The sequence below is a fragment of the Excalfactoria chinensis genome, chromosome 4 (assembly GCF_039878825.1).
Source record: "Excalfactoria chinensis isolate bCotChi1 chromosome 4, bCotChi1.hap2, whole genome shotgun sequence".
NCBI lineage: Eukaryota > Metazoa > Chordata > Aves > Galliformes > Phasianidae > Excalfactoria > Excalfactoria chinensis.
Window position 1 is genome coordinate 9,990,370 of NC_092828.1, and position 27,581 is coordinate 10,017,950.

The 27,581-nt window shown below is 36.7% G+C and overlaps 1 protein-coding gene across 15 annotated transcripts in view; it reads left to right on the forward strand.

Annotated features, from left to right (window-relative positions):
* Window positions 1-27,581, forward strand: part of ABLIM2 (actin binding LIM protein family member 2) — a 135,951-nt gene that overhangs the window by 72,883 nt on the left and 35,487 nt on the right. For 4 of the 15 annotated variants that reach the window (XM_072334244.1, XM_072334251.1, XM_072334245.1 and 1 more), the window contains exons 7-11: window positions 6,310-6,397; window positions 9,762-9,820; window positions 14,060-14,137; window positions 18,556-18,702; window positions 24,215-24,335. In XM_072334244.1, coding sequence (XP_072190345.1) covers window positions 6,310-6,397; window positions 9,762-9,820; window positions 14,060-14,137; window positions 18,556-18,702; window positions 24,215-24,335 — 493 coding nt within the window. Of the gene's footprint in view, window positions 1-6,309; window positions 6,398-9,761; window positions 9,821-14,059; window positions 14,138-18,555; window positions 18,703-21,481; window positions 21,515-24,214; window positions 24,336-26,036; window positions 26,136-27,581 lie in introns of all 15 variants that reach the window. The other 11 variants (XM_072334236.1, XM_072334237.1, XM_072334238.1 and 8 more) reach the window with 5 other exon arrangements.

Below are 27,581 nucleotides of genomic sequence, written 5' to 3' on the forward strand. Positions count from 1 at the left end.
TACCCTGTATGTTCTGAGCCTTAGATACAAAGAGCAGATAGCATGCCACTTATAGTGCCCTTCTGAGCACCATGTTGCTGTGGTGATGCATGATTATCTCGCAGTCTTTGCTAGCATTTGAATGTTTTGACAGTAGGAAGGATTGCATTTTGGAAGTCTTTGGTTTCTCATCCCTCACATAATTTCTGTCTTTGTGTGCCTTCTGATGTGTGGCTTAGGTACGCTGCTTCTCTTCAGTGACCTGTAGTACATCCATGATGCATCTTGCATCACACCAGCATCCCTCCAGCTCTCTCCTGTCACTGTGACAGCGGTGTAGCAATATGTGCACTTACTGACAAGTGCCTTTGTTGATAAAGCATGTTGGGTATTCTCTGGCCCATCTGACAAAGTTCTGTTTGCTATTAGCAGGAAACCAGCCTATACAGCTTTTTCCTTCTCCCAGCTTTCTGCATATATATATATATAGTACTCAAAAATGTACAGATGGATATGAAAGCAGTGCTTTCCTGTTTCCAGGAAGCACTATTACTGTCCATTCTGCACATGACAGTAGCATTTCTGGTCCCAGCTAAATCTAAAGTTCCAAAATCTCAGCCCTCGCTCAGGCACACGAGAGACAGCTTTTGCCCTCAGATGTCTGTAACCCAGACCACCACAACCAGCATGAGAAGATCTGTACTGCCTTCATTTGATACATCACTCTTCCTCACCAGGGCTGTTCACTGTTGGTTGCAGATTCATTCTTCCTGTCTGAAATGGGTGGGCTAAATCTACAGCTGCAAACTTGAAAAGGAAGATAAATATGTCTGCAAGTCATCTTTCTCTTTTGTTTCTCTCTCTCCCCTATCAAGGGGTGGTAGAGTTGAGAGCCAGCTGCAGCTTGTCGTGGGCCACAAGTGAGTTCGAAGGAGTGGGAGAGGAAAGTTGAAAAGAAATGAAGGAGGTAATCGAGCAAATGGAAAACAGAAGCCTCTTCCAGTCTCAGTGGGTGGGAAGGCAAATCTGCAAAGCTGAGCAGAAAAAGACAAAAGGGGCAGATTACTCATTGCATAACAAAAGCAACTGAGTGCAAAATTAGTGATTGTAGGCATGTTCAACCTTTTTGATTTACACGATAGTATAACAAGGTCTGTAGAAAAATTGCTCTGTTGAACTTCTCCAGCTTTTGCCTGATTGTGGCAGCGCTGACATTACTCCTTAGTGAAAACTTGTTTGCAGATGTCACAGAATGAGACTGCAGTCATCATAGTGCTGAGCCTTTTCTGTTCTTGCTTTTTTTTAATTATTCCCTTTAAAACATTTATTCATTTTTTATATCTCTCTTAAGCACTAGAAACGTATTGTTTTATCTGTCCAGTATATATAATAAGTTACTCTGATTCTGAGGTAAATGTCCCTCATGGTACATTTGATTCTGCGCTTTATATCTAGAAGAATAAAATGTGCGTGGGAAGGAGTAAAAATGACTCAAATGTGGGTGGGAAGTCTCAAGGCTCTGCAAAGTACAGGGGGGATGAGCCAGCACCAAGACACAATGTGAAACAACTGTACTTGTGAGACATGCAAAGATGTAAGTAATGCTGTAGGTGCATGGGTTGAACAATTCAAATGACTGTTTCTTGGCATTGAATGGGTTCAGAAATTAATCCAATAAGAAGATGAGGAGAAGGATTGATTCAAAACATTACACAACATTTACACTGGTGTAAAACCCATTTAAAACCGTTTACTTGCCTTGGCATGCTGCTGCAGTGACTCAGTGGTGAGTCAGGTCCACTGTGACTAAGAGAATTAGTAAGAGTTTTTCTCCACATAATTTTCCTTTTGTCTTGTGACTCTCACACTTTTCTCAGTGTTGTTGTATAACATGAACAATAGGTACCGTGCTAAATATCTCTGCCTTGTTAATGTTGTCTGTCCCTTTGTATCAGTAGATGACATGCAGCTGTTTACTAAGTTAACCATTATTGTATACAGTTACTTCCGAGCAATTCTTCGGGTTCTTCTGTAGCATAAGCAAAGATCTGGCTTTACTATAAATATGAATGGATATTTTATATGACAACTGAGCGCAGTCATCTACTTTTAGCAGCAATGTTTATCTAATTTCTGAATGTCATCACACTTATTTGAAAACAGTAAATGGATTCCTGTTTACAGAGACTGTACGGTCCACTCACTGTGGCACTTCGTGCATGCGGTGGCAGAATTCTTAGCGTGTGGCTGATGAACAGCACTTCACTTCCTGACTTTAAATTGAATGTTGTTTCTACTACTACCTGAATTATTAATTAAGCCTGCAGAAATCTCAGTGACCTTTAATGTAAACCGTATTATTGGAAATTAAGGAAGCTGGAGACAAAGTATAGAAAAGAAAACAATTTATAGTCTAATTGAAGTTTTAAACTTTTGCCCATCAATACTACAAAATTGTTTTCCTCTCCCCTCCCTAGCAAGTAGTAACTCCCACTTAAGCAAGGAGCAGGTGTTTAATTGTTGTGTGTTTAATAAAATCTTTGGTTCATTTCACTGTGAGAAGCTGTTTGATGCCAAGGTTTAGACTGTTGGATGTTTTATGCTTCATTCTGTTTTCCTCTGCTTGAACAGGTGGCTTTTTAGTGATGACCTAACTCTCTAGTGGATTTGTTCAATGTGAAAACATTTAACTAAGAATCCTCAACATAAGTCTTCTATTGAATTTGTTTCTGGGTCATGCAGTTTGCTCCATGCCTTCACATAACCTTGCAGGTTGACCTGTGTTATCTTTGTTCAAAGTAGTGTGCAGTCAGGATTTCATTTAGAGATTTTAGAGTATGAGGATGGTAGGATTTGGACATCTCAGAAAATGAGACTTAGTTAATATTACAGCAATCTATGTTGTATCTCCTTAACATAGAAATGTGTTTTAATATGATGGTTTTGTCTCAGTAGTCTAACTTCTTTTTCCACTTAAACGAGTATTTGATTTCCTGTGTTAAAAGACATCAGTTACTACCATGCGTTTTGATAATGAGACAGTTTTCCTTTCACTGTCAGGACAGCAATCAAGTAGTTACAAGTTTAATTATTTAACACATCAAATGGTTTTGTCTACTTTCTATCTTCTCTTTACATATAACTTTACTTAGTCAGTAACACAGTGAGATGTAATGTACTTATGCTTCACTCATGGGACAGTCATGAGAAATCTTGAGTCTGCTTCCCAGGTCTTAGTTTACAATTTGAGCTCTGGGCCACTCTGTTTCCAATCCTTCAATCCTTCAAGTGTCAATCCTTAAGTAGTTACTGCTCATCACCTGCAGTAAAAAACTACACCTGTTAGACTTCCAACAATGGCAAGAGACACCAGAATAGCAGTGTCATTATGATAGAGTTTAAATTACTGTATACATTCTTTTATATATTTTATGACTTCACCAGTTATTGCAGCCGTTGCTAAAGAATGAGCAGAGGTTTTCACTGAGCTGTCTACAATAATGTAATATCTTTTCCCTGAGTGATGACAGCTAATTTAGAACCCAACTTTTAGTGGTTATTCTTTCTGGTACAAATTATGCTGCATGTTTCTCAGGCATGATGTTCTTACTGCTCTCAGTTCCCTACAGACTCTAGGACTACTCCCCTAATTGTCTGGAAATTGTACTTTAAATTATGTGAATTACTCTTATCACATCAGGATCTTTTATTTATTTATTTTTCCTTTCTGTGTTTTCAAGCCACAATGTATGCTAAATGAGAAAACATGGCTGTAAACACATTTTGCAAAGGCTTGGCCTGCTTTCCTTGAAGCTTGGGTTTGCTTGTTGATGCACTGTAGGACATTCAGTAACACTGTGGTGCCCCTCATGCTTTCAGCGGGGAGTGTGGGGACTTGTCAGTCATCTACAATCGACATAAATATGTTCCTCATTTTGACTGTCCAAAAAACTTCACCAACTACACAGAAGAGAATTGCCATAGGACATGGTACCTCTTACCAAGAAAGAATGAAGTGATTCATAATGCTTTTTCTCAGAGTTTTTAGGACTGCTTTGAGCCTGTCTTTAAGATTTTGGCTCAGTGCTTGTGGAAAACTGGTTGGACAATGCTCTTAGAAATGCAGCTTGATTTTTGTGTGGTCCTGTGTGGAGCCAGGAGCTGGACTCAGTGGTCCTTGCAGGTCCCTTCCTACTCAGGATTTTCTGTGATTCTATGATAATCTCATAACAATAAGAGATGCCTCAGAGATTAATGTTGCCTCTGTGAGTGTTGATATTTTATTAAACAAACAACACCGAGACAGCAGTCTGTCAAGCTCAGCTTTCAAACTATGCAAAGAAGTGGACATATGGTTAGGAATTTGTTTTCTGCATTAAACTCCCCTATTTACAAAAATGTGAAGTTTTAAATACTTACTGATAAAGACTCTGGCATGTCTTGTATTCTGTGCTTTGGTTAGAAGAGAAGTGTAACAGAATTTTGCATGCTACAGTGCAGGTTATATGAGAATGTATTCTGACAGTTTATTTTGGCATAGGAGTAATTGAACTCCCTTGGATAGTGTTTACCTGGGAACTTTATCTACTGAATTATTGAGGCTATGAATTGCATTAGGAAAGTTTGTGAAAAATGAATCTGCCAAGAAAAATAATCCTTCTTTTCAACATGATATTATGAAATTATATGGTGATAGTTCAATAGCCTTCTGTCCTTAAACACAGGTATTCAGGGAAACAGTTTAAAACCTGTGCAGTTTAAACCCTATATTGATACTTAATGGTATGATAACTTTAGGTGTTGCCATAGTAAGTAGCAATCATCTTCCATTTTAAAGCCACAGAAAACACTCAGCAGTGTGCACAAACAGTTCTATGAAAATAATAATAAAAAGGAACCATTTTTGGGTTTTTTATTTCAAGATAGTAATTCTGATGTGATAGGTTTTATTTCAAGGAATGAGTCCCTGCTCATTGCAGCAGATCTGGAACATGTTGGTCTTTGAGGTTCCTTCCAACTCAAACCATTCTGTGAAGTAGAAAACAAAGATTCTTTAACCTACATTTATAATGCTACTGTATTTGATATTATGAATGGCAAAATAGCCTCCAGACTCAGAACATGTTCATCAATATAAGTGCCACTAGTGACTTCATTCACTCAGTGAAAAGCACTGAGTAGTAATTCTTGCAGTAACAGTGTTAAATTTCTAGATGAATAGAAGGTGCAATGATTTCCAAAGACAGTGGGACAGTAGTTGAGAGTAACTTGTTAATGGAACACAAAGTTCTAATGTCTGTTTCAACCTTCTCCAGGTTCACAGTTTATGAAACATTCAACATAAGAACATTTTGTTCTATTGTTAATTCAAGGAAATTTCTTCTGGACTCACACATAACTTTAGAGTTACTTGGTCTCTTGGTTTTTGTTCTTAATAGAAGTGGCAATGAGCATAAGCCAAAAGTCGTGGGCCATTCTGTCTAGCACTGCAGGATGTGGAGTCAAGGAGAACATAGAAGGGTTGCCACGATCTGGCTTCTGGCTCCGTAGGTGTTTTTGTAGAGCAAGGAATACTAGGAGCATATTCAGGACCTTTTTGGGGGCTATTCAACATAACAAGGATCTGTTCCATAGAGACCTCATGAGTTGTATGCAAGAACTCTGGATAAAGGGGTGTGTGCATGAAGGAAGAGTGGAGTGGGGATGAAACCATCTGCTTTTTATTGGAGTATGGTGCCAGGACAAGAGGCGGTAGGCACAAACTGAAGCACAAGAAGTTGTCTGAACATCAGGAAACACTTTTTTACTGAGTGGGTGGCTGAGAAGTGGAAGAGGTTGCCCAGAAATTGTAGAGTCACTTTCTTGGAGATCCCTTGATTCTTCACACAAAATATTTCTTGATATGCTTTAAGAGTATGTATATAGTTGGGTTGTAAGGGGCATAAGTGAGTTTAAAAATCTGTACTCAAGGTTATATCCTCCCATCTGCCTTGTGTAGGTAAGTCCTAAGCTACCTTGCACTTGGTGCACAGTATGATTGTTTACATAGAAAATGTGGTAATTTTATAAGAACTGTTTTCTGTTTTGTGAATTCACAAATTTAACTATTGCATGGTAACTTTCATGGGGTAGAGAAGATCACAGTTTGATTTTATAAAGTTAAATGTATATAATCATAAATAGGCATAGCCAATGTATAGGAGATTCAACTAATTGAAATTAACTGATTTACTCTAATTCTAGTTGATGGGAAAAGAGTCCCTTCTCATAAAAAAGCCTCACAGTTCACCAGAATGCTTACTCAACTCTCTTTTTCTTTTTCCTGGGCAGGCAGGAGAAAAACATTATCATCCTACTTGTGCACGATGCGTCAGGTGCAGTCAGATGTTTGCAGAAGGAGAAGAAATGTATCTTCAAGGTAAAAAAAACAAACAAAGCAGTAACACTTAGCATCATGGCCCTCTTGCTTATGCTTGCTTTCATGACTGAGTTGCATTATGTGTATTCTCATTTCGTAAGTACCAAACGAAGTGAAGTTTGATACGTATAGGCTAGGTAAAAGCAAAACCGAAGTGAAAAAACACTTCAATTCCTTCTCCTCCCCATTGCTTCTTATTCACTATTACTTCTCTCCTAATTTCAGTCAGTCAATAGCAAGTGTGAATCACTGAAAGAATAAGTAGTAGTAGTTATGTCCTGCAGGTGAAACTACTTGACAGTGATGTTTATAAAATTTTCCTTTTACTGGAAAATGTGATTTTTCAGATATTACAAGTAGTCCAGGTAAAAGTTAATACAGACATGGTACAGTAGGTTCCCTAAAGCTGCCACTGCAAATTTTGGAACAATTCTATGCCTATTACCTGTTTGCATACAAGGAGAAAATATCTTGATCCTTACTTAAATTCTCTTCAGTAAGACCTAACTACCTCTGAAAAGAGGAGATGAGGATGCCATGGATCTGAAGCCCTTACCAAACAATAGATTAATACCAGAGGCAACCACAAGCTTGGACTGGAAAAAATCACTTTTCCTTGGCAGGAAATTGTACTGGTAATAGTGAAGAATAGCTCTGTAACTTATTCATTAAAAATAATAATAAAAAATATCATAATAATACTAAAATCTGCATTTCAGATGTAGAAAATTTTAACTGAACTAACTTGATCAAAGTAAAAAAGGTATGTAAGGTTAAATATAGGGTCAATCTCCAGGGATAATGAAGGCTTTTGCCTATGTCTTTAATTGGCCCTATGTTCTCAAAGCAAGATAGAAAAGAGAAACAGTAAGATGTGGGAAACGCAAAGTTATATGTTATCTCAAAATTACATGCTTGTCCAGATCTGTATTACAACTTATACAATTGCCCACAGTTTTCTTTAAGTGTACTTTGAAAACATTCTTTAAGCTAGAAAGTTAGACCTTAAAACGCAACAGTAAGATCTGATTATAATTTAGTAGATTATTCAAAATGACAATTATATTGTCTGTTTGGTTTACTACAAGAACTAGCTCATTAGAGGACATAATGATCCTGGTCTATGCTCATGTGTTCCTTCTCAAGAGCCAGAGAATGCTGTGGTTCCTCGAATTGCAAAGTAGCTTAGCAGTACTAAAATCCCCCAGGAAATCAATGTTTTTAAAAAAGATATCATAGTACGAATTTGTTTCTAGATTTCAAACCCTCAGAAACTCGACTATATTCAAATTTTAAGTTCAGTTTATCTGAAGGATGACTGTTAGTTTTTGTGCTAATTTTTAGTTCAAATCATTACAAACTATGCTCAAGTCCTATTAATTTGAAGCCATCTTAATCAGTGTATTTTCTGGTGCTTGAAACATCCCTAGCAACTTTTTTAATACACTTTTTGTCTTCTGATGAAGAACAGCTTCCATTAGAAACCGATGTTAACTTTGTGAAAGAACTGTGATTAGATATGTGGACTGCCTGACCAGATGTGTTAGCTAAAACCCGGGGATTTATAAGAACGTTCTTCATTCCTTTACTAAACTGATCTAAAGTTACCTAAGGTGTTGCAGACCTTAAATCTTCAGCAGTCAGCCAGCAGATTACTCTGGGGGAAATGACCCTTTTTCTTCTACATGAAAATGTTTCCCAGGCAGTTTTGTGTGACTTCATATTGGAGTAAGTCATTCAAAGAAGATAATCTAATTTCTATTTAAAAGCATTGGGAAAATTGTGTTTGTGTGACATCTGGGGCAAACTCTTTCAGTGGGCAACATTCATAATTGGAACTTAAACTAGCATTGAATTTGAAAGTGCTATTAAACCATTTTTTGGTAATTCCATCCTCAAAAAAATTCAAAAACTTAGTAAACTTAATGTATCCAGATTGAATTTACAGATAGTCTTGTACTGCTTTAGTCTGAGTTCATCTGGATTATTTTTGTGAAACAAATTCTGATGCTCTCCATCTGCCTTCTGGGAAATAGACTTTCTGTTTCTATCTTCTTTCCAAAATCCACTGATGAAGAAAATTATCAAACTGCTGTGAAAACAAAGCATTTCCTATTGGTGTTCTACACCCAGTAAAAATATTTAATATTTATGACACACAAGTTCTCAACTTCCCATTTACTTGGAAAGAGTACTGTGCACTGTTATTTAAGTGTGTGTAGAGAAATGCTTTATCTTGTGTCATGTCCTACATCAGACCAGCATAAACATAAAAGTTCCTTCTTACTATTAAAATTTACAGATAAATCTTTATTTCATATGGGTACGCACGTTTCACTTCCACTGAATACAGTGAGTATAACGCGATCATAATCATAGAAGGGCCTGGGTTGAAAAGGACCACAGTGATCAATCAGTTTCAATTCCCTGCTAAGTGCGAGGTCACCAACCACCAGACCAGGCTGCACAGAGCCACATCCAGCCTGGCCTTGAATGCCTCCAGGGATGGGACATCTGCAGCCTCCTTGGGCAACCTGTTCCAATGTGACACATTCTAGTATTGAATGTATGAAATAGTTCAGCTATTGACTTCTTTTTTTCTTTTTGACAGATTCAGAACTCCTAACTGACTCCGTTTCTATTTCACACATATGTCTGGAGTTCATACCCTTTTCATCAGTAGATTTATGAAGTACAGACTTGGTTCTTGTAATTTCTGATTTATATAGGATGGATATTCCCATAAATTAAGCAGTTCTTTACCATTTAATTTATATGACATAAGCATGTAGTGCAAGGTCAGTACAATGCAGAATTTTGAAAAAAGGACTGAATTTTCAGTTAGTTTTAAGTGGGTCAATGCTATTTCTTTCCATCACCATATGTTGCTTAGAATGACCTGGGCCAAACTATTATGTGAATATGCATAACAAGAGAACAGAAAGCTTCAAGTTCATATAAGAAAATATAAAATTACCATTAGAGTGGAACAGGTTGCACAGAAGTGCTGTGGGTCTCCATCCTTGGAGATACTCAGAACCCAACTGAGCAGAGCTCTAAGCTGCTCCTGGAGTGTGACCCTCAGCAAGAAGGAGGTTGGGCCGAAGAAGCTACAGTGGTACCGTATAACATTGCTTAGGTTTTGATGTTAATTTTGCATGCTGAATTCCATGTAGCTATATGAAGTACACCTAGTTTTTAAAATCTTTATTTCCAGGCTTACCAATATGGGGAAGTTGATACTTTTAGCTTTGGGTATGTGGATGGAATTGTGACTGCAGAGGAATCAGTCAGCAAGTTGTATCCTATAAAAAAACACTTATTAGGTAAACAAATTAAGCACAACTTTAAACTTATTCTCCAGGTGCATCCATCTGGCATCCAGTTTGTAGACAGGCTGCCAAGGCTGAAGAAAAAAACAAGGTAAGTTACCTTATTTATTTATTTATTTATTTTTACCCTTTATTTATTTATTTATTTTTACCCAGTATTACTTCACTGCCATATTAGTTTCAATCTCTTCTTTTTATTTTCACTTTTTTTTTTTTTTTTTTTTTTTTTTTTTTTTTTTTTTTTTTTTTTTTTAGCAACCCAACAGAGGGAAGGGTTTTAAACTTTTACAATACTGGAATTTTAAACTTCAGTGACAAAAATGTAGCAGATTAGAGAAGCACTCTATATTCTGGTTTTACTTATGATTCAAGTTACAGCTTGAGGAGAACCACAACCTAAGAGTAGTACATATAAGTTGAACAAGGAAAAATGGAGAAATACGAATAAAGAAGAAAAAAAAGTTATTTTTTAACTTCTGCCTGATTATGGCATGATCAGTGCATGACCTTTTTTTATGTGACTGCACTTAAAAGATCAGAGGACTTTCACTTCATTTGTTTTTACAAGAAAAAGAAAAAAGAACACTGAAAACAAAAATAAAACAAAAAAAACCCACCCTCTCCTTGGAATTTCATTTTTATTATTTGCATGTAAAAAATTGGCAAGCCAGCCCCAACTTAATTTAATCTCTGGCTTTGGATACCTCCTTAGGTTAGATGATTTTGTGCATCTGTCTTTATTCAAGGGGAAAGGGGGAGTGTTCTGGCAATTTTACCATTAATTACAGGGCTAGCAGATGAATAAGCTGCCCGTAGGAAATGAAGAATTAATCCGTAGCTGGGGAAATGATCTCTCTGAAGTGGAGGGACTGAGATGCAGTTATCTCATTTAATGCAGAGGCCAACTACGGGGCTTTTCAGCTCTGCTTTTCTCTGATGCTCCAAGTGGTATCCTTGGTATCTTGCTCAAAAAAGCCTTGCTTTGATTCGAGTCTTGAGCACAAGTCACATGGGACAAGTCAGAGCAGCAGGCAGCAGCTATAAAAAGAGGGTTTACAAATGTAGTGTGTTAGCAAGTGCCACTTGGACTAAATTACAGTTTTGAAAAAATATTGTTTTGGGCTTTACCCTGAAAGATCGTGGCTGTAATTTTTATAGTCATGTGCTGAAAAATGATTGCTTGGGTATTCCTTGACAATCTCTGAATATCAAATAAGAGGCATTTCAGAATAACAAAAAAACTTTAGTGTCAAAATACTTGAGTGTAATAAGTACTGCTGATTAAGTCTAATAGTACTCTGCAGTATTTCAGGCTTCCTGAGGATTTTGTTCTGGCTGAGTACCTGAAATTGCAGGGCTAAAACTCCATGTACTCTATGGAAAACGTGGTAGGACTTTTTTTTCCTCCTTCAATGATAGACTGCAGATGCTGTCATCCTGGGTTCTCATGTGTAGCACACCTCCCCTGAGCACTGGGAGTCTGCCCCTTCCTCAGCAGGGGAAGTTGCCTGCACCTGGAAGTCAATGGGGCTTTTCCCTGAGTACAAAAGAAAAAGTAATAATAAAATAAAGCTCAAAGAATTTTCCAAAGACTTTTCTGTTTTCCTTTTTTCCTTTTCTTTGGTGTTTCCTTCTCTTGAAACAGCCAAACAAAAACAAACAAACAAACAAAAACCCTAAACAAACAACAACAACAAAAAACAAGAAGAAATGATGCTGTTTCAAAGAGGGCAGTGATTGAAATTCCAGCATATATACAGGGTGAAGTTGGGAATGGGATACCCAAGTTGGTCAGTTTTCTGGTCAGTCTTTCCAGTCTTGTTTTTAAAAGTATTCTCTGTATGTTTTTACATAGACAGGAGCACAGCATGTAATTAAAGTAGGTGGCAAAAGGAGAAGAAGTAAGTGGCATCACACCCTTAAACTTTGGAGATGGAGTAGAAGGGAAAAGGAATTTGCGAAAGAGAGTGACAGTGAGAAGAAAAACATTAAGAGAATGAGATTGTAAGCACAGAAGATAAAGCTGGAAACTGCAGAGTAGAAAGACAAGAAATAAGTAGTATAGAGAAGTGAACAGAAGCAATGAAGTCCAATGAGACAAAAGAATTTGTGGCAAAAGATGGAAGTTTATGTGCAGTGGGAAAGGATTAAGTATGGTAAAAGGAAGTAATGGATCATGAAGAGAATACAGAATGTGTGAGATGTAGAATGAACAGGTTTAAATCACCAGGAATAAAAATGGGACACTTTGAGGGGGTAGCTGAATAGAATAAGAATACCTCAGAAAGATGAGACTCTGCACTTTTATTGCAAAAGTTAGAAGCTATAATTAATTGTAGTTTTTTCTTGAAAAGAAAATGGCATCTCTAAGATGAGGAAAGGCACAGAAAGAACTCTGGGAATTTGTTATGCATTGTTAAATATATTCAGACATGTTTGCTATGACTTTTATCTAAGTGTTGTTAACTGCTACATGTTAAAACACATTCTGCTGATGAGCATGACAGGAAGAAGTCCTGAGGCTTAGCCTAGGAAACCCTGAGGTTAAACAAAAACTGTTATTTGTCCTTAATGGGCTTTAAAACATTGGAATAGTACATACAGGACATTGGAATAGGAGCTTTCTTCAGCTTCTTTCCTCTACAGCAATGGGTGTCCTGTAATGACATCATAAATAAGACTTATAACTTGCATGTGACATCAGTGCATTGATGGCACCTTCATGCAATTCACACAATTTCTGGAAAACTGCAGCATGCTTTAGCTATGCAGCAGAGGATTTGTTGTTACACTGTGCTGAGTCATCATCTCAACGGGCAGCAACAATTATTTCTCAGATAATACTGTACTGATATTTTGCCTGGCTCCTGGAATTCCTGAGCTTGTCCAGAGCCTTCTGAAAATGAGAGGAAGAAAAAGTGCCAAAGTCCCAGTCAGACATTTCATTAAAAAAGAAATCTTTTTAATATGGATGAGTATCTCCACGTATATAGTCTCAGAGTAGCCCATAGGACTAATTTGTGCTAAAGATCTGTGGAAGGGTTGTTCTGATTGCTGAGTTTGTTCATCCTGCTAATACAGCACATTGTAGCAATGAAGAATTACTTCTCTTGTATGATTCATGAATATATATATATATATTTTGCTCTTAGTCATTTCTTCTTGCTATACCACTTATACTTAAAAATTCATATTTCCTCTGAAAATATTTAGCTATTGCAGTCAAACCATTTTAACTTTACCATGAATGGTTCACCTCACCTTTCTCTGTAACTACTACTGTATGAAGCTTCACTCGGCTTGGTAAGGAAATCTTGTACTAGATACTCATTTTAAAATTCTCTGTCAGCAGACTTAACAATATGGACCATGTTAATGCCTGACATACAGACACTTCTGAGATAAGACACATTCACATGTCTACTAAAAATTAGCAAATATTCCAATAGAAGACTGAAGTAGTAGGATGCTATCTTGACCTGACAGGTTAATAATGCTAAATCCCTTTTAAGGATTTGAGCAGTTATAATCTCCACGTAAGAAGCATTTAGTGAGGCAGTAAATAAAAATTATTGTGAGCAAATGGCAAAATACATACTTTTTCAATCAAGAATAGGTTTCTTCAGAGGTGAGAGGAACTATCTTATGATGAATTAACATATATGGAAAAAGCGAGGGTATGAAAACATGGTCTTCTTACTAAGATTTGCTTGAACTTCAGTTATAAGCATCAGGTCTGTTGAGTCATTGTTAATTTCATTGTGCCTCTTATTTAAAAGTAATTATATTTTTCATCACAAAGCAATCACCTAAAAAGAAAGCAGTATTTGCTGTGACTGGATGCTGCAATGATTGAAAACAGAGCAAAACTACCTGCATTAAAATTAATCTCTTACAATTAGGGAAAGGAAAGCAAACCTATTGGGTGTCTGACTCAATATCTTCTGCAGGATGTCAGTACAGTGATATGTTCCAGAGGCAGCTACTTCAGTTTGACATTACAACCATAAAGTAAAAATGTTACAAACAAATCATCTTGTGACATTGGATTCTCCAGAGCTGCTGTAACTTAAATGTTACTTCCAATAATGTCCTAAGGCCACCCTGGAAGCCCAGCCCCTTCTGAAGGGTAGGGGGGAAGAGCAAGTTTTATGTGAAATCATTTTGTTTTTTCAAACTGTCAGTATAGAGATGCTTTTTGGGGGGCATATCTGTCCGTTTTGAGCTCACTCTAACTTGCTATTTTGGCCAGTGAAGATTATATTCAAAGAAATGGCTCCCTCTTTTCTCTCTTTTCCTTCTCTGTTTCATGTCTCTTCTCCTGCCATAGGAAACAAGGACTTCCTCTGAGAGTATAATTTCTGTACCTGCTTCAAGTACATCGGGTTCCCCAAGCCGTGTGATCTATGTGAGTATTTTCTTTGCAGCACTTACATTACCGATGGAGTGTGGTTCATACCACAGGAACTAAACTACCACAGTACTTTCTAAAAATATACCCTAAATAAACGCTACAGCCCACAGATAGATTACAAGCTTAGATTTGAATACTACTTGCCTAAATCAAGCCACCGAGCCTGCATCTGACTGCATGTGAAAACATGTGTGTGTGATTGCAGGAGTCAGGCCTCAAAGAATTCCAATCCTTAAACTCAGAGGACCTTTGGGGGTGTTTCTGGTCTAATAAGTACTAACTCTGGAACGTTCAGAGTGTTTAAAAACTGGACAAATATGATAAAAACTTATACTCAGTGTACCTCAGTTGTAGTAATTGCTGTAGGTAACATTCATGAGCAAAACCACTTGGTAACTAACATGTAGAATATGTAGCATTCCCATTTCTTTGTCCAAGTATCCCTGGGGAAGGTCAGTCATTCTCACTGAATGGTACCAGAGGGGATTTCAGGAGATGTGATTGGCTTTATTATACTAAGATTAAGAGCTTGCATTTATTATACTGAGATGAGCAAAACAGTGCCTTGGAGCCAAGCTTGTCCTCATTCTTTGAATAGATATTATTTTGAATAAAATAGCCCTTTATATGAGTGAGACTTTGCTGGAAGTGTAGGAATTGCCCCTTATCTAGATGGCTATCAGTACTTTTAAGTTTTCCTTCCAATTGGGTGAATCCTGGGGATTATGTCCAATTAAGAAAAAAAAAAAGTCATTGCTACAACTTCTGTGAAGGCAGTTTATTGTACTACGTATTAATGTAATACAATTAGTATTACATAAATGTTTTCTTTTAGCATTTTCTTTTGGTCTCTCTCACTTCAGACTTGTGCTACATCATTGTTTTTATAACCATGAGCATTCTTCTAAGGTTTATGTACTATTAGTAATAGGTGGTAGTGGTGTTTGTGATTACAGCTTTAAATATGCTTCACAGGTTGGTAATAGTCAAGGACAAGCCTGCATTTTCTTTCTTCCTTCCTTTTCTTTCTGAAGAATGTCATTAAATTAGCACACAACCGTCATGTTCTTTACCGTAATATATTTTGGAGGCATCTGGGACTGTGAAAGAATAAGTTCTCTAGCAAATATGAGTTGATTAGGAAAAGAAGATTTCTCAGTGGGATACAAGTTCTTGCTCTGTCTCATTTATAACTTGCTTAATTGTCAGAAAGCTTTGAGATCAATTAAATCCTATTTCTATGAACAGAAGAGCAAAAAAGAGTTCAAAATGCGTTACTGAACTTCTATATTGTCAAAATGATCCTTTGGATATCTTTTGTATATTTTCTATTAGAAGAGTCCTATGATATACAGACATGCTCAAGATTTGTTTAGGGCATTTTCATGATTGATTTAACCACTTACAAGTTTATGCTGCCACTGAAAGAAAGGCCCCTCTCACACTTGATCCTGCCTCTCTCCAGCCATGTTTTCCTATCTCCTCTTTGGTGCAGATGGGTCCGCAGGGATATGTTCAGTTAGTTAGATTTAAGACTATCTCCATGTAGAAAACATCCTGAATGTTTTTTCAGTATTGAATTTTTTATTTTTTTTTTTTTCTTTTTTAAATTGTTAGAGAATAACCCAGGAAAAAGACCCAACTGTCTAAATTTTCTATTCCTAGCAAATATCAAGGCAGGCAGAGCAGGTAGGAAAGCACACACAGAACAGTAACTTTCATACATGGGTTTCTGTCATGAAAACAAATGGTGAAGCTGTACCTCAACAGCTGGTGTGCTCTTTGAGGCACTATGTTTGACAAAAGAACATTTAAAGAGAACAGTTAAAGCTTGGTTAAACCATGAATTTGCGGCACGTATTCTTTCAAAGGCATCAAGTCTGGGCAGTGTGATCATTCTGAACACAGCATTTTGAGGGTGACATGTTTCTGGGTCATGGCATACTGGCCAGCTATGCAATGATTTATGAAGTATGTTTTTTCTTAATGTGAGCATGGTTCATGCAGGCTGTCTACTAAAGTTGTGTATCTTTTATTCTTCTGTTGACATCAGTCTGTGTTGCCTTTTTGTTCTGAGAGGACATAGGCTAATGCCCTTTGAAGTTAATGGGAATCTTTTAATTAGCTTCAGTGATGGTTAGATTATATCCAGACTGAAATTTCCTCTACTGCAGACATTCCCTGAATCACTGCATACCACTTGAAAATTTTCTTCCAGTTAATGTCTAGATTGTGTCATTAAAAAGGGCTTAAATAAAAGTCCTTATTTATACTTATCTAAATTCTAAGGAAAATTAAGAAGTTCCTTCAATTATGTACCTAACTGGAAGGTTTAGTTTAGGTTACACAGCTGTGCTGTACATGCTTCTACTAGGAACAGAAACTGTATTACATTTTTGTACCCAATCATATTTGCTATTATAAGAGTGTAAAAGTAAATATTCCAAATGAAAAAGATACTCTAAATTTAGAGTGTGGTTTTAACAGAATCCAGAATACCAGATTATTGAAGAAATGGCTTAAAACCTCTTAGCTGTAATTTGAGCCTTCTCTAGAGTATTTAAATTCCAGTCAAGTATTTGGAAGTAGGTAAAACAAGTAAAATAAAAAATGTAGGCTGAATGTTTGTAGAGTTCAGTGTTTAGAAACCAACTGTATCTCTAAGGTGTTCTTTCATTTAAATTTGGCTATATTGGGACATTTAGACGGGAAGTTTTATTCCTGATAATTCTGAAGTCTTATGGCAGGACCTCACATTGCACTGCTACATGTAGAGACAGGGGCTAAGATTATCATAATTCACATATTCCTAATTCTGAACTTCTCTGAATTCACTAGAATAATCTCCACAACCTTGAATGCCTTTTAAAAAACTTTCACGGCCTCCTTGGCCTTCTTCGTAGGCAACAATACTTCCCAAAGTTTTCCTGGAGCAGACCAGACAGACTCCTAGTCTTTGAATGACATGTCCCTGCAACAGAGGTTTCCACTGGCTTCTCAGCAAGAAAGGATTTGTTTTCGTTAAGAGTCTGTTTTGTTGCTCTTAATCGACTGAAGTAGCTGCAAGAAAAATGAGATAACTGTGTCATCTTTAAGAATCAGACATCTCATGAAAACAGATTTTGTCACTAGTTTTGAAAATATATGGTGGTTATAGTAGCTTCCTTAGTTAAGAAAAATCTTTCTCTTTTCTATGTTGCTTGTGTTTGCACAATTCATGCAGTGTTTCAGGAAAAGAGTGAAATGAAAGTTGCCATGCTACCATTCTCCTGTATGATTAACTTAATGAAAAACTTCCCTAGAAAATCTACTCAACTTATCTCATAGAAAAAGTGTGCTCACTTCACACATAAATCCTTGATACTTGCAGATTTTTTACACATGGAAAGCATTATTACAGTTTGACAGCTGATCATACTGAGATTCTCAGAGAACTATGACATTCAGTCATCATTTTACTGCCAAAAGAACAAAGAATTGATCGTTCTGCAAAGCCTGAGGTAGTACAGTACTGAGGAACTACAGAATTACACTGCCATTTTCCCCCTCCATATGGTTAATTTGTTGTTCTATCTATGAGTTTGGTGCATGCTGGATACAGCTTTGGTGCAAGTAACTGTGATCCTAGAGATAATCTGTGAAAATATGGCATTTGATAATCTTACTTTGGAATAACGATACTAGAAGGAGAATGGGGAGTGAAACAGCTGGCAGAGAGCCCTCTGTTGGTTGCATGAATCTCATGAAAGGGTCTGATCTTTTTTTAAGTGGTATCTGTAGTCTTCTAACTAACCCACAACAGTGCAAATCCATCATCTGCTGACTTTTGACCCATAATTAGGGCTGCTTAGAAATAGTTAGGAAAGGAGGGAGGTGACGTTGTGGTATACAACTGAATGGAAAGAAATTAAAGACCTGACTAATGTCTGTCAGCATCTGGAGAGTGTATGTTGGAAATACACATTTGATCATTCGCTGCTGCTTATGATAGGAGAACCCTGAGTACCAAAACCGTTTAAAATGAAAATTGTTTTGCCTGTGAAAAACTACCATGTTTTGTGGAATGTCTTCTACAGTGTCATGTAGAAAGTCTTATACAATGTCTTGTAGAAAGGCTACACGTCCCTTTATACAGTTAACAATCAGAATATAACCAAAGGAACTGGGACCATGACATGCTGCTCCGAATAGTATTAATGTGACAAAAATAGGAAACACCAGTATATTAAAAAGAAAGCAACAGTAAAATTTAGCATTGTGTACTAAATATAAGATACCTAAATTTGCACAAATATGAAAGTAGTTTATTACTGTGATGACAACTCTTCTACCTACATATATCTGTCCTTTTCTGATTGCCTCCTGACCATATTCATTCTTATTCTTACTTCTTTCTTTCCTCCTTTCCTCAGGCAAAGCTTGGAGATGAAATTCTTGACTACAGGGATTTGGCTGCTCTTCCTAAAAATAAAGCCATCTATAACATTGACCGCCCAGATATGATCTCCTATTCTCCATATATCAGTTACTCTTCAGATGACAGGCATAGTTACGGGGAGGTACTGAAACATGGGTATTTTTTTTTAATATGAATTTGAGATTTGATGTGCATCATTTAACATTGTTAAACACTCAAATGTGCAGAATTAAATACATATGTATTTTTTAACTTCAATTAGTTGACTCATGTCATCCATTCATCACAAAACATTTTAGCCTTCCAGAAAATTTTCATTTCACTTTTTAGTTCATGGAAATTAAAGAATTACATTCTGTGATCATTTTTAAACAGATGATGTGTAATTAGATATGCTTTTCTTTGAAAGGAGTAGTTCTACTTACGTGTGGTAGGAAACAAGATTCATTGCTAATCAAAATGCAGGAATCAGCAGTAAAGCCAAATGACTTCCATGATTTTTAATTATTTTTTTTTTTTTTTTTTAAGTGTACTATTCTTATTTTGGTAACAAAACAGTGTTCAATTCACGTGTCCTCATGTCATGCATGTATTTCAGTCTGTTCATATGCACAGATAATGTTAAGCGATTTGTTCTAATGAAATCTAATTTTAGGTAATCTTATTAATACTAATTCTGGTTGTTGTTTTTGTGTGTGTGTGAAACATTCGTATATAACTTCTGTCATACAAGTCAGCTTTCTTCTCTCATCATATCTACCCTTTTATTTCAATTTCTAATTTCTTCTGTAATTTGAGATACTTCTTTACTAATTCAACCTCTCAGAAACACTGCATTGATCTGTAAGATATATGATATCTAGCATGGAAGTTTTTTTTCTCTGTGTATGCAAATGGATTGCTGGAAATGAATACTAGAAATAATAGCCATGCTAGGTATTTATAGTTTTCTCAGTCCTGCTATCACCAGAGCCTTTTATGTGTACCACTGAAATCTCCAGCCATACTCTTTGGTAAAGAGCAGCATGTCAGATCTTAAGACTCACGTCCAAATCTTCCTTGTACAGTGCTGAACCACAGTGGCTCCAGGATAATGAAAGTGGAAAGAATTAAGGTTATATCTAGGAAGAGGTTTAAATAGTATTAAATGGTAACTGAATTCAGTAAAGTGAAAGCTGCTGTCTCTCTCTGAATCTATGTAATGTTAACACTTCCTTTCTATGTTTACATCTGACATTAGCAGAGTTGCCATCTAGACTTGGCAGAGGTGTACATGTACAGCAATCTTCTGCCCAGCTCTTCTCAAAGTTCACTCCAATACACATGCTGCAAGTCAATAGTTATAAAACCCTTTCACTCACCAAAAATATATGCTCCTGCTGGAGACAGTTTCCCCCATCTGCCTCCAGCATGTCTTTGGCCACTTGTTACTATTCCTCTCCTTTTCCAGAGTAAGTGCCCATGTGGCTGAGTTGGGGCTGAGGTTTAGTCTGAAGCCCAGTGTGATCTGACTCCATGCCATCAATTAGAATCCATGGCTAGGAAGCTTGGGAACCTCAGCATCACAATTTTAGGAGTGGGATAGAATGTAGTTTCAGCTGCAGTTCTTAAAAAAAGCAACCAATATTTCTTAAAAATAAAAATTAAAAAAAGCAGCAAAAAGGGCATTGCTGCTGTCACCTGCTTCTAATGTTAGTAGTTAGCCTGCTACAGGAAGAGTTTATTGTGACAGTTGAACTCATTGCCCTCTTCAGAATGTAAATTACTTAACAGTCTGTAAAACTGGACTTTTCCTTTGGGACAGGAGGGAAAGAGCTTGGTTCACTTGGAAATGGTCACCCAGAACCTACCCACAAAGCATCTGCTTACTGGCACCCAAAGACCCAAGTGAGGCTCAGGACTGGGTGTTTGCTTCAGCACTGGTTTCTGGTATATAGATAGACTCATACCTAGCTTTAAGCTCAATTATTATTTGCCAGTTATAATTAAGATACAAGAGTTAGCCTGAACTGACTATTCATGGTCAAAGTATGGGCATGATTTAAAGCATAAACTCTATTTCATGGCACATCTGCTCTTCCCTTGGTGTTTGTACCACTAGGCCAAAGCATGCTTGGGTATGCCTGCTTTGATGGAGGTATTTATGTCACAAAGACCTCAGTGATACCTTAAAAAAAAACAAAAACAAAACATAGTATCTGGTCATCTCCTTTTAAATGCATCATCTAGTGAAGGGCATTTGGGGCTGCCCTGCTTTCCATCCAGTGCCAATGTGCACACCTTCCCGATACTCCAAATATTTCACATCCTTGACATTGGCATAGTAAAAAATATATTATATATATATATATATAATATTATATTTATATAATATACATAATTATATAAATATATATTTATATATATATATATCCTGGTTTTCAACCTTCATCATCCTGGCTATACCTGCAGCTATAGTAGTTTCAGTAGATTTGTGCTCAAGTAATTAAGTTTAGTGTTTAATTTTTAAAGGGAAATTATCAAATTGCAGGTTGTTTAATTCTAAATGCTATATGCAGGTATTTTTGTTTCCCTTGAAATCATTAGTTCTGAGCAACAACATTCTAATCCAGATTTTGGAGGTGATTCAGTGTAGATTTAACTAGGGCTTATGCCTTATTTAAATGTGAGGTTTCTACCATCAGCACTCAGTGGTACAGGTACAGGCCACAAGATTTTGCAGTAACGATGGAAAGAATTTATGTCTTGTTCTTTCTTACCTTGTTTAAAATGAAAGAAAATTACCCTAACTCATTTGACATGTGTTTTTCCTATTTATATCATGTTATACATGGATATTTATATTTTAGGAGTAGTTCTTCTCACAAGTAACATCATGCATGAATTTGTATCACTAATTTGTTGTGTGTTGCTGTTTGCAGTCACCTCAGTTGCTCTCTCCAACACCTACTGAGGTAATCCCCAGTGCCTTTCTTCGCCTGTTCTGACCCATTTGGTGATGCATAAACCTGGTCACATTGATAACCAGCAGCGTCTGAAATGTGTTGTCATCTGCAGTGCATGGGGTTTTAGAATTTATTTTTTTACCAGTGTTACTTGTGTTGAATACGTGCTCTGCTTCTGTGTTGTCATCTGTATGCATCTGTCTCTGCTGTCACCCATGTTTCAGCTTTCCAAAATAAAGGTATTTTGGTCACTTCCTCAAGCTCCACTGAATAAATTACATTAAGAAACATGATTTATTTTTTCATTTAAAGCTGCCAGCATGAGTTGACTTGAATTAATGCTTGGTATGCTTACTCTTCTTTCATTATTATTTTTTTTTTAATTATTATTATTATTATGTTGTTATTCCACAGCAAGTTAGAGTGTTTATACTGTTTGTACACACATGCCATTAGGTTATATGCACATACATGAACTTCAAGGTATATTTTGGTGTATTCTAATGATGAATGCTAGTAATTGTTTCAGGAAGTATCACGTTTTTAGAAGCAATGAAAGTATTTAATGCAACTCCCCATGTGTCAGGTCAATTAAACATCTCAGGATTGGCTAATATCTCCATAATTCCCATTTTAGCACAATTTAGGCAGTAGTGAAGAGTTGTAAACTCCTAGTAAAGATTATAAATCACAAGCTTTGTCTATGAACATTGGTTAAACAGAGAATTTAAGTAGTCAAACGTAGTTTATTTGAAAATTTACAAATAAATACATGCTCTATTTAATATTGGATTTCACGAGCTTGACTGAGTATTCTTTATAGAGACCAAAAGTACACAGGAGGTAAGGTCTGAAATAACATAAGGCCTTTGTTTTTAGCAACATTACAATAATTTGTTTAAATTAGCTATCAGTTATCTCACTGTAAGGCATTTGGATTTCAGAAGTAGCACTGGCATGGAGACTAGTGCTGCTGTTATTCATTTTGTATTGATTGTTCCATTTTATCCAGCTTTGCCATGTTTTCTGTCTTTCTCTAAGGAGTCTGTGAGAGGGAGCTTAGGTATCATCATCTACAAACTTAACACTAGTTTGTTGAAGAGGTTTATTGACAAACATTGACTGTATCATTCGGCTGTACACTTCATAGACCATTACATAACACTCATATGATATTTATATGTAATTCCAAGACTTTAAAGAGACTTGACTGTACTGTCATATAGTTCTTTTTTTGAGAGATTAGAATGGATATTAAATAAAGTTGCTATATATAGAGAGAAACGTCTCAAACTCAGTATGGAGGAGTTGGTGGCACAATGCCTATAGAATACTGCATGCTTGGGAAGGCACCAGTTGTTGTCCTTGGTTTGTTTGGGCTTTTTTGTTTGTTTGTTTTTGGTTATTTGTCTTCTGATATGGATATTTAAGCAGTAATGCAGTTTACCAGTATGGAATGATTTTCCATCTTTGAAAATGCAGTCAGTTAATCTGGAAGGGAAAAAGTACACTTCAGCCAAAGGAGAGAAACTGATGAGTGAGGTGGGAGAACATTATACATCTCTGGAATCAAGGATAACCCCAAAGCAGTCAAATGGGAAGCTGCAGGAGGGAAGAATCCAACCATGAATAGCTAGATATAATTAAGTTGCCCTGATATCTGGAAGATGATGATGGGGATAGCTAGGACCTACTGTATGTTTAAATGATGAATGTTCCAGTGGGAGTTAAAGATGCCTGAAGATTTTCCATACCACCTGCTATGGGTTAGCATGTTCTTCACTCACTCCTACTGGAACAGGAGGAGGTAGTATTTTTCAGAATAAGACATTCCGTAAGGGAGCACCTGTAGGTCACACTGATTTGCTTTAGCTGAACTTAACTCCAGCCATTTCTCGCTTGTCATAAGAAAGAAAATTGAATTTGTATTGTAGCTAGTTTACAGAAAGTCATTCCCTTATCTAATTCATTCAGTAATGTTTTTGCTCTTAAGAAGGCACTATGTGCAAATTACAGTTTAATTTGACTATGAAGAATAAGAGGTTTAGAATGGATGTACATTTTTTGAAGTCAGGGCTTTCATGGAAAATAAGTTGTGTGACTTGCATTGCACAGTGCTGCAGAATTAATTCTTAACACAATTTACATGAGTGGTTATTAGAGGTTACCTAGCTAATAAGTACTGTGCTTTGCTCATAGTATTGTGTGCTGGACAATTTGTAAAGCTAGTCAGGTTAGATGCAGTCAAGCTAGTAGATGCTGTTTTTGTGTTGTCTATAACCGTTATACTGTACTATGCAGCCATCTTTAAAAGGACAAAGTAGCCATAATACTGTCATACTAACCTGATCTCATCTTTCACCTAACCAAGGATATTAGATTATTACAGAAGATCAAAGTGAGTGGCAAATTATACTGTCCTGAAACAGTAATTCTTCAATGTTCTTTACAAATAATGCTGTTATTCTAAATTCATGCATACATTGACTCTCCTGCAAGCATAGCCATTCTGGGAAACCTGGCAGTTCCAGAACTCCTTCAGTCATACTGCAGTTGAGGTGCTTACAGCTGAAAGCCGCTTTGCTTCGTTGGGATTGCATGGAGCATTACAACAGCATCAAGTTCCATCTTCACTGCACAGAAATATCAGAAGTTCTAGCTGATCTGAAAGTCTTTTCCCTAATGATGTATTTCTTCTCTTCCTCTCAGGGTGACCAAGATGACAGATCCTTCAAACAGTACAGGACATCAAGTCCTAGCTCTGCTGGCTCACTGGGTTATGGTCGCTACACTCCAACATCCCATTCTCCTCAGCATTACAGTAGGCCAGGTAACTGAGAACCAGCATTATTTGTTCTATAGATTTTTCTCGTATTTTGTCTTATTTTTTAGGTAGGACAGGAACTCCAGAAACAGAGTTTTAGGTAGAGTAGTAGTTCATTACAGTGTATGGTTTATTGTGAGCAGACAGTCTGATGGGTAGGAAGGAGAAAATTATTCTGGTAGGAGCATCTACAAAAAGAAAATAGGCACCTGGAAAGCTTGATTTTTATTTATTTGTAAACTGAAGATATAAGAGACTTAATCCTTGTACCTAGAAGTACATAGGCAATCCACAGCTCTTTCATGGTGCAGTATGGTAGCAGCAAAAGCACACAAAGCCAGGAGAGTGCTCAGGTAATTTTGTGTCTCTTCTTGTACTCCAGGGCTGTGGTCCACCATGACTTTCCTGACCACAGATAGGAGCTGGAGAACTAAGTGGGGGCTCTAATGACTAGTTTTTCACATCCATGTTGCTTCAGTTGATAAGCTTATAGCAGTAATATTGTATCCCGGATGTTTTTATTACACAAAGAGGAATGATAACACCCCTTTTGATCTTTGCATAAGTCCCCTGTACAAAGGCCCCTTCTTATCTGGGCATTGTGAAGAATTTTCATCTTAGAATAATTCTATCAACTAATTTGCTCAAAATTCAGTCTAATTTTTTTACCACTCCGTCATCTGGGCTGACAACACAGAATATTTAGTATTTTTCTATTATTTTCTATTCTAATTTTATTGGGGCAATATTATAATTATAATTTGGATTGGAAACATTTGAATCATTAACTTTCCAGTGGAAATGTAAATTGTGTGGGTATCAGAAGCAGTTTTTGCATAAATTGTTTGCATTATGTCAAGTCTTCAGTACATAGAGATGAGCATCAGAGATTTATTAGAAACAGGGAAGATTAGTCTCTGCTGAAGGTCTGGCAGCTGTGTCATGCCTAGGCTTAGCTGCAGACTATTATAAGAAGGAGCAAAGATGAAAGACATACCAAATAAAGTCTAAAGTCATACCATTTCACTGAAAATTTAGAGGAAAGTCACATTAACTGCGATTTTTAATAGTTGCCATTAGACCTCCAAATGTTATGAGAACATTATTACAAGAAAATGAACACAGAAAGCTGACTTTCTGAGAATGTTTTTCAAAGTACTTAATCACATGTCTAACTTACAGAGCGGAGATGACTTCAGGATGTTTCTTCAAGTGCTTAAATTAGCCATGTGCTTGAGTGTCCTGGTACACTGTGGACTAAATTCTACCAGTGTATGCCAATGGCACTGAGAACTGGACCTGCTTGTAAAAGGGTTCTCATCTAAGGAAAGGCTATCCCCATTTCATTTCATTAGATCCATTATGAGCATATATCATTCCCTCCTGCAGCTTTAAAATATGCAGAATTTCCCTCAGAGCAGCAATGCTCTTTGTGGTGCCTTTTCTGGAATATTTTCTGATGCATTACATTATATTAGCATTTTATGCAATAACTACTGAAATCCTGTGTCCATTGGCCAACACACAGAATGGCCACTGTGATGTTTTTAGACACAACAAGAAAAAGATTGTATATTAAACAAAAACTGTACGTTTTCTAAGCATCAGGAGGAAAATGTTCCTGAAAAAGAAGGATGGCATTGTAATTTGTGGCTTTCAGTAAGTGAACTAAATAGTTTATTTTCACTTACTCTCTGTTGCCCCCAGCTGGTACTCAGAGTCTTGGTACCAGTAGCTGCATCTCCCTGCCCCAACACCCAAGCCCTACATCTACATTCAGACATCATTACATCCCTTTCTTCAAAGGTAAGGTCCAGGAATGCAAAACCGTGCTGTGATACTGTAGACTTATTCAGATGTGTTTCACTTTTTTGTCTGTGCAAGCATGGCTTCCTCTTGGATAAAATTTGTCTTAATTTTGTGCAAGTGCTTTTTGATGTACTGTGTAAGTTTCAAGAACTGAGTGAGTATGAATTGTTTTATTTTGGCTTTATTTATTTATTTTCCAGTGAGTGTTAAGTGTATTTTGAAGGGGTGGAGGGAAGGAATTAGATTTTGTAATGAAAACGAAGGAGGGAAATAGTTTTACATCTTGTTGACTCTAAAAAATATAGCATTTACCTTTACTTGATTTTAGTGATGCCAAATAAATAAGCTTCCACATTGGGTCCAGTGTCAGATCATCAGGTATCTAACCTTCTAATTTTCATTTAGGGATTATCTTCATCATTTTCAGAATTACCAGAAATCTTACCATATGAAGTTTGTTAAACCAATATAGCTGCCCTGATTAGCAAACAGCCTGTACTACATTGTGCAAAGCAGAATAACTGAGCCTAGTCTCCAAGTCTTTGTGTTTGTTTTTTTTTATTTTCCCAGTAGATATTAACTTTTAATAGCTTGCATGTTGCAAACAGCAGGCAGTTTTGAGGAATACCAAGAAGCTTTCAGGCAAAGGCTATTATTATTATTATTATTATTATTATTATTATTATTATTATTATTATTATTATTATTATTATTATTTAGCTAGGTTTGTAAGTAGAGGGAAGGAAAGTCATTAATTACCATCTCTCCAGAATCAAAACTGGGGGGAGACGTGAATGGCAAACATTTTCAGTGCCTGAAAGCCTGACTCCTGTGTACCATTTGATTTAATAATGTGAAACTATTCTCTTTGCCATTGTAACTATTATAAAAAAAGGAAGAGACCCTCTTCAGGAACCAGACTTAGATCTGAAATACAAACTCAAATGAATTGCAGATGCTCATGGCCTTTTGGAGAAAATGATTAAGCTATAATGTACCCAGAAACAACTTTGTTCAAAGTCAGCTGAATTTCACCATTGCAAATAGCAGCAGAGTCAAGGTTAGGTTGCTCCAAATGAGATCCTCAGGAGAAAATTCTGGATGCAAAAGCTAATGAGATTAATCCTGTTGTTGACATTTCAAAGTCTACCTGCAAAGCATCTTCCCACACCCCCCAAATACTCACTCATACACATATTTTTTGGAAGGCTGACTGACATGCCCTGTTATTCCCTGAGGCACAGCCTGAACAATTTTATTATTATTATTTTGCTGTGTCCTTTAGATTTGGGCAGTATTATCCAACCTGATGTACTGAGTAAGAAAACCTCTTCTGTGTGCTGTGTTGCCTCATTTCACTGAACTGAAAGCTGTTGTTCAGAAGCCCACTTGCAGTTGCTTAGCAGCATTCTTGCTAAAAATGAGTTTATTTTCAGTGCTACC